This window comes from Oncorhynchus mykiss, chromosome 16, assembly GCF_013265735.2.
Source record: "Oncorhynchus mykiss isolate Arlee chromosome 16, USDA_OmykA_1.1, whole genome shotgun sequence".
Taxonomy (NCBI): Eukaryota; Metazoa; Chordata; class Actinopteri; order Salmoniformes; family Salmonidae; genus Oncorhynchus; species Oncorhynchus mykiss.
This window is the reverse complement of record NC_048580.1, coordinates 28,577,441-28,596,905: the sequence shown is the minus strand read 5'-3', so window position 1 is coordinate 28,596,905 and position 19,465 is coordinate 28,577,441. Positions and strand designations below refer to the sequence as shown.

Sequence of the window (19,465 nt, the reverse complement as noted above, 5' to 3'; positions counted from 1 at the left end):
CTAACTAACAATTCCAAAACTACTGTCTTGTACACAGTGTAAGGGGATAAAGAATATGTACATAAGGATATATGAATGAGTGATGGTACAGGGAAGCATAGGCAAGATACAGTAGATGGTATCAAGTACAGTATATACATATGAGATGAGTATGTAAACAAAGTGGCATAGTTCGTGGCTAGTGATACATGTATTACATAAGGATACAGTCGATGATATAGAGTACAGTATATACAATCATCAATCGATCACCGCATATGAGATGAATAATGTAGGGTAAGTAACATTATATAAGGTAGCATTGTTTAAAGTGGCTAGTGATATATTTACATCATTTCCCATCAGTTCCCATTATTAAAGTGGCTGGAGTTGAGTCAGTGTGTTGGCAGCAGCCACTCAATGTTAGTGGTGGCTGTTTAACAGTCTGATGGCCTTGAGATAGAAGCTGTTTTTCAGTCTCTCGGTCCCAGCTTTGATGCACCTGTACTGACCTCGCCTTCTGGATGATAGCGGGGTGAACAGGCAGTGGCTCGGGTGGTTGATGTCCTTGATGATCTTTATGGCCTTCCTGTGACATCGGGTGGTGTAGGTGTCCTGGAGGGCAGGTAGTTTGCCCCCGGTGATGCGTTGTGCAGACCTCACTACCCTCTGGAGAGCCTTACGGTTGAGGGCGGAGCAGTTGCCGTACCAGGCGGTGATACAGCCCGCCAGGATGCTCTCGATTGTGCATCTGTAGAAGTTTGTGAGTGCTTTTGGTGACAAGCCGAATTTCTTCAGCCTCCTGAGGTTGAAGAGGCGCTGCTGTGCCTTCTTCACAATGCTGTCTGTGTGAGTGGACCAATTCAGTTTGTCTGTGATGTGTATGCCGAGGAACTTAAAACTTGCTACCCTCTCCACTACTGTTCCATCGATGTGGATAGGGGGGTGTTCCCTCTGCTGTTTCTTGAAGTCCACAATCATCTCCTTAGTTTTGTTGACGTTGAGTGTGAGGTTATTTTCCTGACACCACACTCCGAGGGCCCTCACCTGCTCCCTGTAGGCCGTCTCGTCGTTGTTGGTAATCAAGCCTACCACTGTTGTGTCGTCCGCAAACTTGATGATTGAGTTGGAGGCGTGCATGGCCACGCAGTCGTGGGTGAACAGGGAGTACAGGAGAGGGCTCAGAACGCACCCTTGTGGGGCCCCAGTGTTGAGGATCAGCGGGGAGGAGATGTTGTTGCCTACCCTCACCACCTGGGGGCGGCCCGTCAGGAAGTCCAGTACCCAGTTGTACAGGGCGGGGTCGAGACCCAGGGTCTCGAGCTTGATGACGAGCTTGGAGGGTACTATGGTGTTGAATGCCGAGCTGTAGTCAATGAACAGCATTCTCACATACAGTGCCTTGCGAAAGTATTCGGCCCCCTTGAACTTTGCGACCTTTTGCCACATTTCAGGCTTCAAACATAAAGATATAAAACTGTATTTTTTTGTGAAGAATCAACAACAAGTGGGACACAATCATGAAGTGGAAAGACATTTATTGGATATTTCAAACTTTTTTAACAAATCAAAAACTGAAAAATTGGGCGTGCAAAATTATTCAGCACCTTTACTTTCAGTGCAGCAAACTCTCTCCAGAAGTTCAGTGAGGATCTCTGAATGATCCAATGTTGACCTAAATGACTAATGATGATAAATACATCGATGTGTCTGCTTGGGGGGGGATATATACGGCTGTGATTATAATCGAAGAGAATTCTCTTGGTAGATAATGCGGTCTACATTTGATTGTGAGGAATTCTAAATCAGGTGAACAGAAGGATTTGAGTTCCTGTATGTTTCTTTCATCACACCATGTCACGTTAGCCATAAGGCATACGCCCCCGCCCCTCTTCTTACCAGAAATATGTTTTTTTGTGTCTGCGCGATGCGTGGAGAAACCCGTTGGCTGCACCGCCTCGGATAGCGTCTCTCCAGTGAGCCACGTTTCCGTGAAGCAAAGAACGTTACAGTCTCTGATGTCCCTCTGGAATGCTACCCTTGCTCAAATTTCATCAACCTTGTTGTCAAGAGACTGGACATTGGCAAGAAGAATGCTAGGGAGTGGTGCACGGTGTGCCCGTCTCCGGAGTCTGACCAGAAGACCGCCTCGTTTCCCTCTTTTTCGGAGTCGTTTTTTTGGGTCGCTGCATGGAATCCACTCCGTTGTCCTGTTTGTAAGGCAGAACACAGGATCCGCGTCGCGAAAAACATATTCTTGGTCGTACTGATGGTGAGTTGACGCTGATCTTATATTCAGTAGTTCTTCTCGACTGTGTGTAATGAAACCTAAGGTGACCTGGGGTACTAATGTAAGAAATAACACGTAAAAAAACAAAAAACTGCATAGTTTCCTAGGAACGCGAAGCGAGGCGGCCATCTCTGTCGGCGCCGGAAGTTGCATCTGGGACTGAGTAGGAGGCAGTTTAGTCTGGGCGCGCTATTCATCCAAAAGTGAAAATGCTGCCCCCTATCTCAAAGAAGTTATTAATGCCCATGATTTTGAAATGAGATGTTCAACGAGCAGGTATCCACGTACTTTTGGTCAAGTAGTGTACATTTGATCAGGTGTTTGTGGAAAACAATTTAATGCCATCAAACCTTTGCCACCCCAAAGTGGACAAATTGTTCCGCTGGCCCAAGGACTAAAGACAGTAGAGCAGTTGTATGCTGGCCCTTCATTGATGGTGGCCAATAATGATGGCACTGTAGGCCTATATTGTTTGATCAGTAACATCTTACTTGAAAGGGGTATTTATAACACCTTTATGAAACCAGTCATCCAACATTGATACCTTGAATGTAAATCATCCAAAAACACCAATTCCTTTGGCATCTTCCTCCTGGGACCCATACAATTCTCAGGCTGTCAGTTTAACATCCCTCCCCCTTTCCCTTTTTCTGTAAAAACCCAGAACTTCATGGGCCAGACAGAGGTTAATCCTAGTCCTGAATTTAGGGCGTTGTTAAATATATGAAGTAAGATCTGCCACTATTCTTAGCTATTCCCTAAGAAGCATGTTCAATGATGCATCTCTGCTGGGTTGTTGAGACAAATACAATGCCACACTAGCTACAAATTAAGCTTTTGAGGAAACAAACTCCTCCCAGGTTAGTCAATAGGTTCTAATTATGTGAATGATGAATGGCCAACCTGGACTCCAGTGGAGAGGACAGACAGATAGCTGTAGCTGGGCAGGGTAGACACCCTCTGAATCAGCATAGACCCTAATGAGACAGACATACCCAAACACATTAAGTACACAGTCCTGATTGTCACAGTTGGTAAGAACATAGCGACTTCCCGGTTGTGGGTTCATTTCCTACAGGGACCATGATACACATACAAAAATGTTTGAACTCACTTTACTGCAAGTTGCTTTGGTATCTGCTAATCAGCACATACAATTATATTAGGTGAATGTGATAGGGGTAATGATATAGACAGAGCTATTGCCCCCTATTTAGTAATCTAGTACATCATACTGAAAAGGTGAGTTCTGTGGGATTTTATTATTTTGACTACCACTAATTATAATTCATGATGCATATTTTGGTCCAGGACTTATTCACTAAGGGCTGGTTTCCCAGACAGAGTCAAGTCTCCCAAGTCCACTAGTTTAGTCCCACTAGGGGGTGCCCCAGCCTAGTATTGGACGAAAAAGCACTTTCATTGGCGATTGCAGGACTTAATCTCTGTTGGGGAAACCGGCACACAAAAAAGTCTGTTGACAGTGCTTGATAAAAATTACTTGACATATTGGTTTAGAAAGAATTCACCTGGACAATTGCTGCAAAGTAGAAGACAAGAATGTAGTTAGTAAGTACCACTGTCCCCTTTGTCTTCTGACTTTGACTTTAAGTATAATTGGATAAATTAACATAGAGACACTGTCAACGATATCACACACATGAAGTCATCACAAACCTGAACTGCTGCCATGTTGATGGTGATAGACAGAGGTGTTGAAGGAAGTGCTTAGGGGGGCGTGAGACTGGGAACAGGACGTCCCACCCCATGACCTCCTCTGGTTGCGAAGCTTTTCCTCTCTCCTCGACTTGGCTCTTCGGTTGGAAAACCACACCTGTCAATCATACAGATGTGTCAATGAACGCTGTCATGTTGCTGATCTCAGTGATGCCAAGTGTCCCCATAGCAGAAGTGTTCTGCTATGGGGACAGCCAAAGAACACTTTTGGAACCCAAAATGTAGAATTGGTTCCAGGTAGTATAGCCGTGGGAAGTAGGGGTGCAGAGGCTGTTGCACCACCCCCTGATGAATCACAATTAAAAGATAAATAATAAAAAATATTAAAAAATATTGCACCAGGCCTTTATTACTCCTGTGTTAAAGGAGTGGAGAAAAATTATTGTCAGCAGAGTGGGGAAAATGCAGGGCTTTGTTCCAAAACAAAAGATGTACAAGTGTACTGGCTCTAATTCCTCAACAGCACAGCTAGGTGAGCTCAAAAAAAGCACCTTATAGTTGAAGACTCTTCTTTGAGTCATAAAAGTGCATTGAAATTACTTAGGAACAGTCCACACTATGGAGAGGTGTGTGACCACTTGCAGACACCAGTCAGACCTCTCACTCAAACAAACCACCGTTGTAGATTTTTGTTTTATGTTGCACCTGACCCACATTTTCCAAGAATATTGTTATCATGTTTCTGAATGATGCCAGAGTATTTTAAGATGTTGTTATCAACAAATGTGGCGAAAAGAACAGTAAATGTAAAATGCTCATAAAATAAAAAAGTGTAAAGTTTGGATTCAGTCTTGTGTCAGGTGAACTCCCTCCAAGATCGCATTGCAGTTCAGACGTCTTTTGTCCTCGTCTTGTCGTGTCCTGTATATATATATATATTTACAACTTTTTTCACATACATTTTATTTTTATTTTCCATCAACTCATCTTCTAAACACTCTCCTGCAACAAGCCTCACCAATTTATATTTATAAAAAATTATTATTTACCTCAGATCTGTAATCCTCCAAGAAGCTAGCCAGAAACTCCAAGAAGCTAGCCAGAAACTAGCCAGAAGCTAGCCAGGAGCTAGCCCAGAAGCTAATCCAGAAGCTAATCAGAAGCTAGTTAGCTTCTTTACTGGCAAATCGTTAGTATTCAGCTAACCACGGTTTGTGGTCATCAGCTATCCTTTAGCTCGAAAATCTATCGCCAGTTTTGTACGGCGCAGCGCGGCTCGGAACGGAACATACCGGACCAATTTTTCTCTCCATGTCCCTGGATTTCAACTGCTCTCTGGACATTCATACCCGGATCTCACAGCTAGCTAGCTGCTATCCGTGTGACAGTCGGCTTTCGTCGATTCCGGAGCAAACATCGATTGTTCCGGTGCTAGCCAGCTCCGTCAATCACTCCTGAGTTCCATCATTCACTCCTGGGCTGCAGTCACCTATCCGGACCCGTTTCACTGCCTACGCGGAGCCCCACCGTGCCTTCACAACTGGACTGCCGACGTTATCTACCTGAAGGAGATCCGGCTGGCTCCTCTGTCGCGACGTTACCTGAACGCCCATCTGCGGCCCGCTAACCGTTAGCTGTCTTACCGGCTGCTATCTGAATAGACAATCGGACAATTTATTTATTTTTATTATTATTATGTTTTCTTCTCGGGCCTCTATAACTATATCTATTGTTCTTATTTTTGTTGTTGTTGTGTGATTTGGATTAATCCCCTCTACCTCACGGAACCCCACTAATCTACTGACCGAACGCAAGAGGTGGCTAACAACAGACTCCATCCTATGCTAGCTTGCTACCGGTTGGCTTGGCTAGCTGTCTAAATCGCCGTGACCCTCAACCAACCTCTCCACTCACTGGACCCTTTTGATCACTCGACTAAGCATGCCTCTCCTTAATGTCAATATGTCTTGTCCATTGCTGTTCTGGTTAGTGTTTATTGGCTTATTTCACTGTAGAGCCTCTAGTCCTGCTCACTATACCTTATCCAACCTATTAGTTCCACCACCCACACATGCAATGACATCTCCTGGTTTCAATTATGTTTCTAGAGACAATATCTCTCTCTTCATCACTCAATACCTAGGTTTACCTCCACTGTATTCACATCCTACCTTACCTTTGTCTGTACATTACACCTTGATGCTATTTTATCGCCCCCAGAAACCTCCTTTTACTCTCTGTTCCAGACGTTCTAGACGACCAATTCTTATTGCTTTTAGTCGCACCCTTATTCTACTCCTCCTATGTTCCTCTGGCGATGTAGAGGTGAATCCAGGCCCTGCAGTGACTAGCTCCACTCCTATTCCCCAGGCGCTCTCTTTTGACAACTTCTGTAACTGTAATAGCCTTGGTTTCATGCATGTTAACATTAGAAGCCTCCTCCCTAAGTTTGTTCTATTCACTGCTTTAGCACACTCTGCCAACCCGGATGTTCTAGCTGTGTCTGAATCCTGGCTTAGGAAGACCACCAAAAATTCAGACATTTTAATTCCAAACTACAACATTTTCAGACAAGATAGAACTGCCAAAGGGGGCGGTGTTGCAATCTACTGCAAAGATAGCCTGCAGAGTTCTGTCCTACTATCCAGGTCTGTACCAAAACAATTTGAACTTCTACTTTTAAAAATCCACCTCTCTAAAAACAAGTCTCTCACCGTTGCCGCCTGCTATAGACCACCCTCTGCCCCCAGCTGTGCTCTGGACACCATATGTGAACTGATTGCCCCCCATCTATCTTCAGAGCTCGTGCTGCTAGGCGACCTAAACTGGAACATGCTTAACACCCCAGCCATCCTACAATCTAAACTTGATGCCCTCAATCTCACACAAATGATCAATGAACCTACCAGGTACCTCCCCAAAGCCTTAAACATGGGCACCCTCATAGATATCATCCTAACCAACTTCCCCTCTAAATACACCTCTGCTGTCTTCAACCAAGATCTCAGCGATCACTGCCTCATTGCCTGCATCCGTAATGGGTCAGCGGTCAAACGACCTCCTCTCATCACTGTAAAACGCTCCCTGAAACACTTCAGCGCGCAGGCCTTTCTAATCGACCTGGCCGGGGTATCCTGGAAGGATATTGACCTCATCCCGTCAGTAGAGGATGCCTGGATATTTTTAAAAAATGCCTTCCTAACCATCTTAAATAAACATGCCCCATTCAAGAAATGTAGAACCAGGAACAGATATAGCCCTTGGTTCTCCCCAGACCTGACTGCCCTTAACCAACACAAAAACATCCTATGGCGTTCTGCATTAGCATCGAACAGCCCCCGTGATATGCAGCTGTTCAGGGAAGCTAGAAACCATTATACACAGGCAGTTAGAAAAGCCAAGGCTAGCTTTTTCAAGCAGAAATTTGCTTCTTGCAACACTAACTCAAAAAAGTTATGGGACACTGTAAAGTCCATGGAGAATAAGAACACCTCCTCCCAGCTGCCCACTGCACTGAAGATAGGAAACACTGTCACCACTGATAAATCCACCATAATTGAAAATTTCAATAAGCATTTTTCTACTGCTGGCCATGCTTTCCACCTGGCTACTCCTACCCCTGTCAACAGCACTGCACCCCCAACAGCAACTCGCCCAAGCCTTCCCCATTTCTCCTTCTCCCAAATCCATTCAGCTGATGTTCTGAAAGAGCTGCAAAATCTGGACCCCTACAAATCAGCCGGGCTAGACAATCTGGACCCTTTCTTTCTAAAATTATCTGCCGAAATTGTTGCCACCCCTATTACTAGCCTGTTCAACCTCTCTTTCGTGTCGTCTGAGATTCCCAAAGATTGGAAAGCAGCTGCGGTCATCCCCCTCTTCAAAGGGGGGGACACTCTTGACCCAAACTGCTACAGACCTATATCTATTCTACCATGCCTTTCTAAGGTCTTCGAAAGCCAAGTCAACAAACAGATTACCGACCATTTTGAATCTCACCATACCTTCTCTGCCATGCAATCTGGTTTCAGAGCTGGTCATGGGTGCACCTCAGCCACGCTCAAGGTCCTAAACGATATCTTAACCGCCATCGATAAGAAACATTACTGTGCAGCCGTATTCATTGATCTGGCCAAGGCTTTCGACTCTGTCAATCACCACATCCTCATCGGCAGACTCAACAGCCTTGGTTTCTCAAATGATTGCCTCGCCTGGTTCACCAACTACTTCTCTGATAGAGTTCAGTGTGTCAAATCGGAGGGTCTGTTGTCCGGACCTCTGGCAGTCTCTATGGGGGTGCCACAGGGTTCAATTCTTGGACCGACTCTCTTCTCTGTATACATCAATGAGGTCGCTCTTGCTGCTGGTGAGTCTCTGATCCACCTCTACGCAGACGACACCATTCTGTATACTTCCGGCCCTTCTTTGGACACTGTGTTAACAACCCTCCAGGCAAGCTTCAATGCCATACAACTCTCCTTCCGTGGCCTCCAATTGCTCTTAAATACAAGTAAAACTAAATGCATGCTCTTCAACCGATCGCTACCTGCACCTACCCGCCTGTCCAACATCACTACTCTGGACGGCTCTGACTTAGAATACGTGGACAAATACAAATACCTAGGTGTCTGGTTAGACTGTAAACGCTCCTTCCAGACCCATATCAAACATCTCCAATCCAAAGTTAAATCTAGAATTGGCTTCCTATTTCGCAACAAAGCATCCTTCACTCATGCTGCCAAACATACCCTTGTAAAACTGACCATCCTACCAATCCTCGACTTTGGCGATGTAATTTACAAAATAGCCTCCAATACCCTACTCAACAAATTGGATGCAGTCTATCACAGTGCAATCCGTTTTGTCACCAAAGCCCCATATACTACCCACCATTGCGACCTGTACGCTCTCGTTGGCTGGCCCTCGCTTCATACTCGTCGCCAAACCCACTGGCTCCATGTCATCTACAAGACCCTGCTAGGTAAAGTCCCCCCTTATCTCAGCTCGCTGGTCACCATAGCATCTCCCACCTGTAGCACACGCTCCAGCAGGTATATCTCTCTAGTCACCCCCAAAACCAATTCTTTCTTTGGCCGCCTCTCTTTCCAGTTCTCTGCTGCCAATGACTGGAACGAACTACAAAAATCTCTGAAACTGGAAACACTTATCTCCCTCACTAGCTTTAAGCACCAACTGTCAGAGCAGCTCACAGATTACTGCACCTGTACATAGCCCACCTATAATTTAGCCCTATCAACTACCTCTTTCCCAACTGTATTTAATTTATTTATTTATTTTGCTCCTTTGCACCCCATTATTTTTATTTCTACTTTGCACATTCTTCCATTGCAAAACTACCATTCCAGTGTTTTACTTGCTATATTGTATTTACCTTGCCACCAAGGCCTTTTTTGCCTTTACCTCCCTTCTCACCTCATTTGCTCACATTGTATATAGACTTGTTTATACTTTATTATTGACTGTATGTTTGTTTTACTCCATGTGTAACTCTGTGTTGTTGTATCTGTCAAACTGCTTTGCTTTATCTTGGCCAGGTCGCAATTGTAAATGAGAACTTGTTCTCAACTTGCCTACCTGGTTAAATAAAGGTAAAATAAAAAAATTAAAAAAAAAACTGCTGTGTCCTCACCTTTAGTCTAATAATTTTCCCATCATTTCCTAACTGTTCCCTCTTAATTGCAACCTTAATTATGAATATGCATTCCATATTTCTTCTGTAAGAAACATTTCAATTTAGCCCTATCCATATAGGCCAATTCCCACGAGTGTAAAGGGTTAATACAATGTAGACAGTAAGAGGGACAAAAATACCTGTATCCGCGCCTCTGGAAGGTCAATCTGGTTGGCTAATCGCTCTCGCGCGAAGACGTCTGGGTAATGTGTTCTTTCGAACTCTGAGGAACGCATGAACCACAACTGTCAGTCAAACACATAAAACACTGATCAACTTACTGTAACAGTGGAAACATCAGCACTGGTTCATGGAAACAGGACATATAATAATAATAAAAATAATTAAAGCTGCAAGAAACAATGCCGGGCTTCAAGCTGTGAGCCCACTTTGCTGCCATTAGGACAATTGGAAACATTTCTGTCACACTCTGACCATAGTTTGCTTTGTATGTTTCTATGTTTTGTTTGGTCAGGGTGTGATCTGAGTGGGCATTCTATGTTACATGTCTAGTTTGTCTATTTCTATGTTTGGCCTGATATGGTTCTCAATCAGAGGCAGGTGTTAGTCATTGTCTCTGATTGGGAACCATATTTAGGTAGCCTGTTTGGTGTTGGGTTTTGTGGGTGATTGTTCCTGTCTCTGTGTTTGCACTAGATAGGGCTGTTTAGGTTTTCACGCTTCTTGTTTTGTTAGTTTGTCCATGTGTAGTTGCTTTATTAAAGTACCATGAATAGAAACCATGCTGCGTTTTGGTCCGCCTCTCCTTCAAGTAAAGAAAACCGTTACAGAATCACCCACCACAACAGGACCAAGCGGCGTGGTAACAGGCAGCAGCAGGAGCAGCGAAATAAAGACTTCTAGACTTGGGAAGAAATCCTTGACGGGAGAGGACCCTGGGCAAAACCAGGGGAGTGTCACCGCCCCAAGGTACAGCAGGAGAAGCGGCAGCAGGAGCAGCGCGAGGAGGAATGGACATGGGAGGACGAATTGGACGGAAAAGGACCCTGGGCACAGCCTGGAGAATATCGCCGCCCCAAAGAAGAGCTGGAGGCGGCGAAGGCAGAGAGGTGCTGGTATGAGGATGCAGCACGGCGGTGTTGATGGAAGCCCGAGAGTCAGCCCCAAAAATGTATTGGGTGGGGGCACACAGGAAGTGTGGCGAAGCCAGGTAGGAGACCTGCGGCAACTTCCTGTGCTTACCGGGGGGCGAGAGAGACCGGGCAGGCAACGTGTTATGCGGTGGAGCGCACGGTGTCCCCAGTGCGGGTGCATAGCCTGGTGCGGTACATACCAGCTCCGCGTATCGGCCGGGCTAGAGTGAGCATCGAGCCAAGTGCCATGAAGCCGGCTCTACGCATCTGGTCTTCAGTGCATCTCATTGGGCCGGCTTACAGGGCACCAGCCTTGCGCACGGTGTTGCCGGTTCGCCTGCATAGCCCCAGTGCGGGCTATTCCACCTCGCCGCACTGGCAGGGCGACCGGGAGCATTCAACCGGGTAAGGTTGGGCAGGCTCGGTGCTCAAGAGCTCCAGTGCGCCTGCACGGTCCGGTCTATCCGGTACCACCTCCACGCACCAGCCCTCCGGTGGCAGCCCCCCGCACCAGGCTGTCTCTCCGTCTCATCCCTACAGGTGCTCCCGCTGGTCCAGTGCTGCCGAAGCCTTCCTCCTCTCCAGCGCTGCCGGAGTCTCCCGCCTGTCCAGCGCTGCTAGAGCCTTCCTCCTCTCCAGGGCTGCCGGAGTCTCCCACCTGTTCGGCGCTGCCAGAGCTCCCGCACCTCAGTCCAGAGGCGCCAGAGCTCCTCATTCCAGAGGCGCCAGAGCTCCTCATTCCAGAGGCGCCAGAGCTCCTCATTCCAGAGGCGCCAGAGCTACTCAGTCCAGCGCTGCCAGAGCCTTCCTCTCCAGCGTTGCCGGAGCTTCCCGTCTGCCCAGCGCCGCCAGTGCCGCCAGCCGACCAGTGCCGCCAGTCTGCCCAGCGCCACCAGTGCCGCCAGTGCTGCAAGGAGCCGCCAGTGCCGCCAGTCTGCAAGGAGCCGCCAGTGCCGCCAGTCTGCAAGGAGCCGCCAGTGCCGCCAGTCTGCAAGGAGCCGCCAGTGCCGCCAGTCTGCAAGGAGCCGCCAGTGCCGCCAGTCTGCAAGGAGCCGCCAGTCTGCAAGGAGCCGCCAGTGCCGCCAGTCTGCAAGGAGGCGCCAGTCTGCCAGGAGCCGCCAGTCAGCCAGGTGCCGCCAGTCAGCCAGGGGCCGCCAGTGCCACCAGTCAGCCAGGGGCCGCCAGTCAGCCAGGGGCCGCCAGTGCCGCCAGTCAGCCAGGGGCCGCCAGTGCCGTCAGTCAGCCAGGGGCCGCCAGAGCCCCTCAGCCCAGAGGCGCCAGAGCCCCTCAGCCCAGAGGCGCCAGAGCCCCTCAGCCCAGAGGCGCCAGAGCCCCTCAGCCCAGAGGCGCCAGAGCCCCTCAGCCCAGAGGCGCCAGAGCCCCTCAGCCCAGAGGCGCCAGAGCCCCTCAGCCCAGTTCCAGAGCTTCCGCCCCTCTGTCCAGAGCTTCCGCCCCTCTGTCCAGAGCTTCCGCCCCTCTGTCCAGAGCTTCCGCCCCTCTGTCCAGAGCTTCCGCCCCTCTGTCCAGAGCTGCCGCCCCTCTGTCCCGGGCTGCCGCCCCTCTGTCCCGAGCTGCCGCCCCTCTGTCCCGAGCTGCCGCCCCTCTGTCCCGAGCTGCCGCCCCTCTGTCCCGAGCTGCCGCCCCTCTGTCCCGAGCTGCCGCCCCTCTGTCCCGAGCTGCCGCCCCTCTGTCCCGAGCTGCCGCCCCTCTGTCCCGAGCTGCCCCTCAGTCCAGTGGGGTCATTTAGTAGGGTCGCCGTGGTTAGGAGGCCACGGAAGCAGACAAGGTGGTGGACTAAAACTATGGTGAAGTGGGGGCCACGTCCAGCACCAGAGCCGCCACCGCGGACAGATGCCGACCCAGACCCTCCCCAATAGGTTCAGGTTTTGCGGCCGGAGTCCGCACCTTGGGGGGGTGGGGTGGGGGGGGGGGGTGGGTACTACTGTCACACACCCTGACCATAGTTTGCTTTGTATGTTTCTATGTTTTGTTTGGTCAGGGTGTGATCTGAGTGGGCATTCTATGTTACATGTCTAGTTTGTCTATTTCTATGTTTGGCCTGATATGGTTCTCAATCAGAGGCAGGTGTTAGTCATTGTCTCTGATTGGGAACCATATTTAGGTAGCCTGTTTAGTGTTGGATTTTGTGGGTGATTGTTCCTGTCTCTGTTTGCACCAGATAGGGCTGTTTAGGTTTTCACGTTTCTTGTTTTGTTAGTTTGTTCATGTGTAGTTGCTTTATTAAAGTACCATGAATAGAAACCACGCTGCGTTTTGGTCCGCCTCTCCTTCAAGTAAAGAAAACCGTTACAATTTCCCTAGGATGTGCTACACTATACAGTATCAGTCAAGTTTGGACACACCTATTCATTCAAGTTTTTATTTTATTTATGTTGACTATTTTCTACATGGTAGAGTAATAGTGAAGACATAAAACCTATGAAATAACACATATGGAATCATGTAGTAACCAAAAAAAGTGTTAAACAAATCCAAATATATGTTAGATTCTTCAAAGTAGCCACCCTTTGCCTTAACAGCTTTGCACACTCTTGGCATTCTCTCAACCAGCTTCACCTGGAATGTTTTTCCAACAGTCTTGAAGGATTTCCCACATATGCTGAGCACTTGTTGGCTGCTTTTCCTTCACTCTGCAGTCCAACTCACCCCAAACCATCTCAATTGGGTTGAGGGCAAGTGATTGTGGAGGCTAGGTCATCTGATGCAGCACTCCAGCAAACAAATGATAAAACAAATGATAGTTCCACTTATTGCAAACCAGATGGGATGGTTTTTAAAATTTATTTCACCTTTATTTAATCAGGTAGGCCCGTTGAGAACAAGTTCTCATTTACAAGTGTGACCTGGCCAAGATAAAGCAAAGCAGTGTGATTAAAAACAACACAGAGTTACACATGGGATAAACAAACGTACAGTCAATAACACAATAGAAAAGGTCTATGTACAGTGTGTGCAAATGTAGTAAGATTAGGGAGGTAAGGCAATAAATAGGACAGAGTCGAAATAATTAGAATTTAGCATTAACACTGGAGTGATAGATGTGCAGATGATGGTGTGCAAGTAGAGATAATTACATCATCCCCATAACAGTATGGGGATGAGGTGATTGAGCGTGCTATTTACAGATGGGGTGTGTACAGGTACAGTAAACTGCTCTGACAGCTGATGCTTTAAGTTAGTGAGGGAGATATAAGTCTCCAGCTTCAGTGATTTTTGCAATTCTTTCCAGTCATTGGCAACAGAGAATTGGAAGGAAAGGCGGCCAAAAGAGGTGTTGGCTTTGGGGATGACCAGTGAAATATAGCTGCTGGAGCGCGTGCTACAGTTGGCTGTTGCTATGGTGACCAGTGAGCTGAGATAAGGCGGGGCTTTACCTAGCAAAGACTTATAGATGACCTGGAGCCAGTGGGTTTGGCGACGAATAGGTAGCGAGGGCCAGCCAACGAGAGCATACAGGTCACAGTGGTGGGTAGTATGTGGGGCTTTGGTGACAAAACGGATGGCACTGTGATGGACTGCATCCAATTTGCTGAGCAGAGTGTTGGAGGCTATTTTGTAAATGACATCGCCGAAGTGGAGGATCGGTAGGATGGTCAGTTTTACGAGGGTATGTTTGGCAGCATGAGTGAAGGAGGCTTTGTTGTGAAATAGGAAGCTGATTCTTGATGTAATTTTGGATTGGAGATGCTTAATGTGAGTCTGGAAGGAGAGTTTACTGTCTAACCACACACCTAGGTATTTGTAGTTGTCCACATATTCTAAGTCAGAACCGTCCAGAGTATAGATGCTAGTCGGGCGAGCAGGTAGCAATCGGTTGAAGAGCATGCATTTAGTTTTACTAGCATTTAAGAGCAGTTGGAGACCATGGAAGGAGTGTTGTATGGCATTGAAGCTTTTTTGGAGGTTAGTTAACATAGTGTCCAAAGAAGGGCCAGATTTATATAGAAGGGTGTCGTCTGCGTAGGGGTGGATCAGAGAATCAGCAGCAGGAAGAGCGACATCATTCATATATACAGAGAAGAGTCGGCACGAAAATTGAACCCTGTGGCACCCCAATAGAGACAGCCAGAGGTCCGGACAACAAGCCCTCTGATTTGACACACTGAACTCTATCTGAGATTTTGCCTGGTTGGTGAACCAGGCAAGGCAGTCATTTGAGAAAGGCTATTGAGTCTGCCGATAAGAATGCTGTGATTGGCAGAGTCAAAGGCCTTGGCCAGGTCGATGAATACGGCTGCACAGTACTGTCTTTTATCGATGGCGGTTATGATATCATTTAGGACCTTGAGCGTGGCTGAGGTGCACCCATGACCAGCTCGGAAACCAAATTGCATAGCGGAAAAGGTAAGGTGGGATTCGAAATGGTCGGTTATCTGTTTCTTAACTTGGATTTCTAAGATTTTAGAAAGGCAGGGCAGGATGGATATAGGTCTATAACAGTTTGGGTCTAGAAGAGAGGGATGACCGCTCTTGAATAACTTTTGAATGAATAACTTTTTTAACAAATCAAAAACTGAAAAATTGGGCGTGCAAAATTATTCAGCCCCTTTACATTCAGTGCAGCAAACTCTCTCCAGAAGTTCAGTGAGGATCTCTGAATGATCCAATGTTGACCTAAATGACTAATGATGATAAATACAATCCACCTGTGTGTAATCAAGTCTCCGTATAAATGCACCTGCACTGTGATAGTCTCAGAGGTCCGTTAAAAGCGCAGAGAGCATCATGAAGAACAAGGAACACACCAGGCAGGTCCGAGATACTGTTGTGAAGAAGTTTAAAGCCGGATTTGGATACAAAAAGATTTCCCAAGCTTTAAACATCCCAAGGAGCACTGTGCAAGCGATAATATTGAAATGGAAGGAGTATCAGACCACTGCAAATCTACCAAGACCTGGCCGTCCCTCTAAACTTTCAGCTCATACAAGGAGAAGACTGATCAGAGATGCAGCCAAGAGGCCCATGATCACTCTGGATGAACTGCAGAGATTTACAGCTGAGGTGGGTCAGTCGTATATTGCACAAATCTGGCCTTTATGGAAGAGTGGCAAGAAGAAAGCCATTTCTTAAAGATATCCATAAAAAGTGTCGTTTAAAGTTTGCCACAAGCCACCTGGGAGACACACCAAACAGGTGGAAGAAGGTGCTCTGGTCAGATGAAACCAAAATTGAACTTTTTGGCAACAATGCAAAACGTTATGTTTGGCGTAAAAGCAACACAGCTGAACACACCATCCCCACTGTCAAACATGGTGGTGGCAGCATCATGGTTTGGGCCTGCTTTTCTTCAGCAGGGACAGGGAAGATGGTTAAAATTGATGGGAAGATGGATGGAGCCAAATACAGGACCATTCTGGAAGAAAACCTGATGGAGTCTGCAAAAGACCTGAGACTGGGACGGAGATTTGTCTTCCAACAAGACAATGATCCAAAACATAAAGCAAAATCTACAATGGAATGGTTCAAAAAGAAACATATCCAGGTGTTAGAATGGCCAAGTCAAAGTCCAGACCTGAATCCAATCGAGAATCTGTGGAAAGAACTGAAAAATGCTGTTCACAAATGCTCTCCATCCAACCTCACTGAGCTTGAGCTGTTTTGCAAGGAGGAATGGGAAAAAAATTCAGTCTCTCGATGTGCAAAACTGATAGAGACATACCCCAAGCGACTTACAGCTGTAATCGCAGCAAAAAGTGGCGCTACAAAGTATTAACTTAAGGGGGCTGAATAATTTTTTACGCCCAATTTTTCAGGTTTTGATTTGTTAAAAAAGTTTGAAATATCCAATAAATGTCGTTCCACTTCATGATTGTGTCCCACTTGTTGTTGATTCTTCACAAAAAAATACAGTTTTATATCTTTATGTTTGAAGCCTGAAATGTGGCAAAAGGTCGCAAAGTTCAAGGGGACCGAATACTTTCGCAAGGCACTGTACCAAATCCATGAACTGAGGCCTCTGACCGAGGCAGGAAAAGGACTGCCACCACAGTGACTGACTCTCTGACACTCTGTCTCCAGCAAGGCACTCTGTGATTGGCCGAAGCTCAATCAAGAAACTGATTGGCTGAAGCTCAAACATGGTGAATTGTGATTGGCTGAAACCTGTCTGACCTTTCTCCAGTGCCTCAATCTGCTCTTGAGTGAAGCTGGTCCTGTTCCTCTGTAGCTTCCTCTTCAGCTGCAGCCTCAGCTGTGACTCCTCGCCCTCGTCCCTCTCGACCGGCCCTCCTCCTACTCCTCCTCTTCCTCCTCCTCCACCACCACCACCTTCGTCCCCCAGGACTCCGTCTGTGTCCGATAGGGAGCCCTCGGGCACTGACGGAGAGACGCGATGGACAAACATTAAAATGTCAGACGAATTACATTGACACATTGTTATTCTGGGTCGGGGTCAATTCAAATTAATTTCAGTCAATACAGGAAGTGAACTGAAATTCCAATTTTTCTCATTACTTTAAAACGAAGAATTTTGTAATTCAGTTTTCTTCCTACTTCCTAATATTTACAAACAATAAACAGACAGTTTTCAGACTGTGAGAGAGAGTCGGTTAAGAATTCTAAGGCAATGACCATGAAAATGAGACAGCATTTCATAGGGTTGTGCAATAGGTTGATATGTTAATTGGTACATTGTCCTGTGAATCATTCCTTAGATGAATGCGTTGAATTTCAACTCACCTGTGCTGTGGTGTGTTTGTACTGTGGACAGGTCATGGTACCAGTTGTTAGGCTCAGTCCAGTTCAAGCCACTTTGCAGGTTCATTATGGTTAACTTCTCATACATGATACGTTCTCCCCCTCTGCCAGAAATAGGAACACCAAACATCTTAACCCGAGCTCTTCCCTCTTCCAGCCCTCTCTCGCTTCTCGCCTCACCCTTGACCCTCACCTCTCTCTCCTTCCCTTAGAGACTGGAAAAGCTGGGGTGGGAAAAGAAGAGAACGAAGGGGTTTGATATCACATGAGTTCAGACATGGCCAGCATTGTGGCGAATTAGCCTCATGATGACAGGCAGAAATGGAGTTAGTTATAGGCACACTGTCATAACACGTGTGTTGTACATTCATATGCTAGTATACCAAAGGGAACCACACGGTACATTAGAACACACTCTGAGAGGAATTACATGTATTATGCTTCTTGCTTTTAGCTATCTTAATAACTTCTAAGTGCACACACACTTAGTGTCTTCTCTTGAGAAGTCACCACTAAACCCACTTCTAAACTCACTCATATCAGTGGTGAAAATAATTAATGCAAACACACTGGCATATATCTTTATCTGTACACAAACATTTCCATTTTATATGCATATAGTATAACTATTCTTGTGCCCTCTTCTGTAAATCCTAACACTGCATCAATTCATGTAAGAGACAGGTGCAAAGGTACAGTATGCAGGGAACAATAAGAGACTGTTTTCTCCAACTCTGACAACCCAAAGTCGGAGGTCACGCACTGCTATGGTTGCCAAAAGATTCCCGAAAGTGCTTCAACCAAAACTCATTAACTCTACCCTCTGTCGCTGTATTATTCTTTATTTTTTACTTTCAATGTCTGTTCATCTGATGTGTCACTAAGTTGTTTCTGTCCTCAACCCTTCCCTTAAATCTTTGGTTGTTCATGGCACAAAATGATTCAAAGATGTAAACTCACCAAAGGATGTGGTGAAAGATGTGTACTTCTGAGACGGAAAAAAACATGAATTACTCCTCTTTGCACTATTTTATTCCCTCGTTCACCCCTCTCCCTTGTTCTCTGGCTTTGTTGACAATACTATGTGTGCAAAGGAGAGAGTAAAATAGAGGGAGATGGAGAGTTAGACAGGTTAAGAGAGAGAGCGAGAGAGGGGGGGGGGGCTGAAGAGAGACACTTCTGCAGGGACTCTTGTCCTCGAAAAGATGGATAGAGAGAGGGGATTAAAGAGTGAGAAAGAGAAAGTGTGAGAGAGCGAGAGAGAGAAAGAGAGAGTGGGGGAGAGAGAGAGAGAAAGAGAGAGTGGGAGAGAGAGAGAGAGAGAGAGAGAGAGGGGTGACAAAGTAAGTCAACGTCAGTGTCAAGTTTGAACGTAATGCCAGGGAGAGAAGGGAAAACGAGAGAGAAGGGTAAAAAGCAGAGATAATGGGGAGATAGTGGATGACAAATAGAAGGAATTCATCTTTATGAATAGAACACGTGTCACGACTCCTACCGAAGGTGGCTCCCCTTCCTGTTCGGGTGGCGCTCGGCGGTCGTCGTCACCGGCCTACTAGCTGCCGCTGATCCCTTTTCCCCTTTCTGTTTATTGGTTTCACCTGTTTGTGTTTTAGGCTGATTGGTCGGGCTTTATTTACCAGTCCGCCTGCTGGTTGTGCGGGATTGTTTGGTGTATGTGTGTACACGTCTGTGAGTCACGGTGTTGCCATTTTCTTGGGTTTTGCTGGACTGTTTAAGTCCCCTGTGTTTGGGGAATTTGTTTTGGTGTGCGTATTTCGCGTGGTTGGCGTATGTTCACCTTTTTTGTGCATTAAAAAGTATAGCACTACCCTGATCTCTCTGCTTCCTGCGCCTGACTTCTCACCCACTAGACCCCGGACGTTACAACATGTAACTAGTCAGAGAGATATGAGTGTCACGTTCTGACTTTTATTTCCTTTGTTGTGTATTTATTTAGTATGGTCAGGGCGTGAGTTAGGTGGGCAGTCCATGTTTGTTTTTCTATGATTTGGGTAT

The 19,465-nt window shown here is 46.6% G+C and overlaps 1 protein-coding gene across 1 annotated transcript in view; it reads right to left on the bottom strand.

The window, feature by feature from the left end:
* The window catches only part of LOC110492866 (paired box protein Pax-6-like), a 28,533-nt gene extending 10,996 nt beyond the window's left edge, over window positions 1–17,537 (bottom strand). The window contains exons 1-5 of the mRNA XM_021567340.2: window positions 17,432–17,537; window positions 16,865–16,999; window positions 9,779–9,861; window positions 3,947–4,103; window positions 3,173–3,246 (exon numbers count right to left, since the gene is read on the bottom strand). Coding sequence (XP_021423015.2) covers window positions 3,173–3,246; window positions 3,947–4,103; window positions 9,779–9,861; window positions 16,865–16,999; window positions 17,432–17,537 — 555 coding nt within the window. The remainder of the gene's footprint in view (window positions 1–3,172; window positions 3,247–3,946; window positions 4,104–9,778; window positions 9,862–16,864; window positions 17,000–17,431) is intronic.
* Window positions 17,538–19,465: the final 1,928 nt, after the last annotated feature.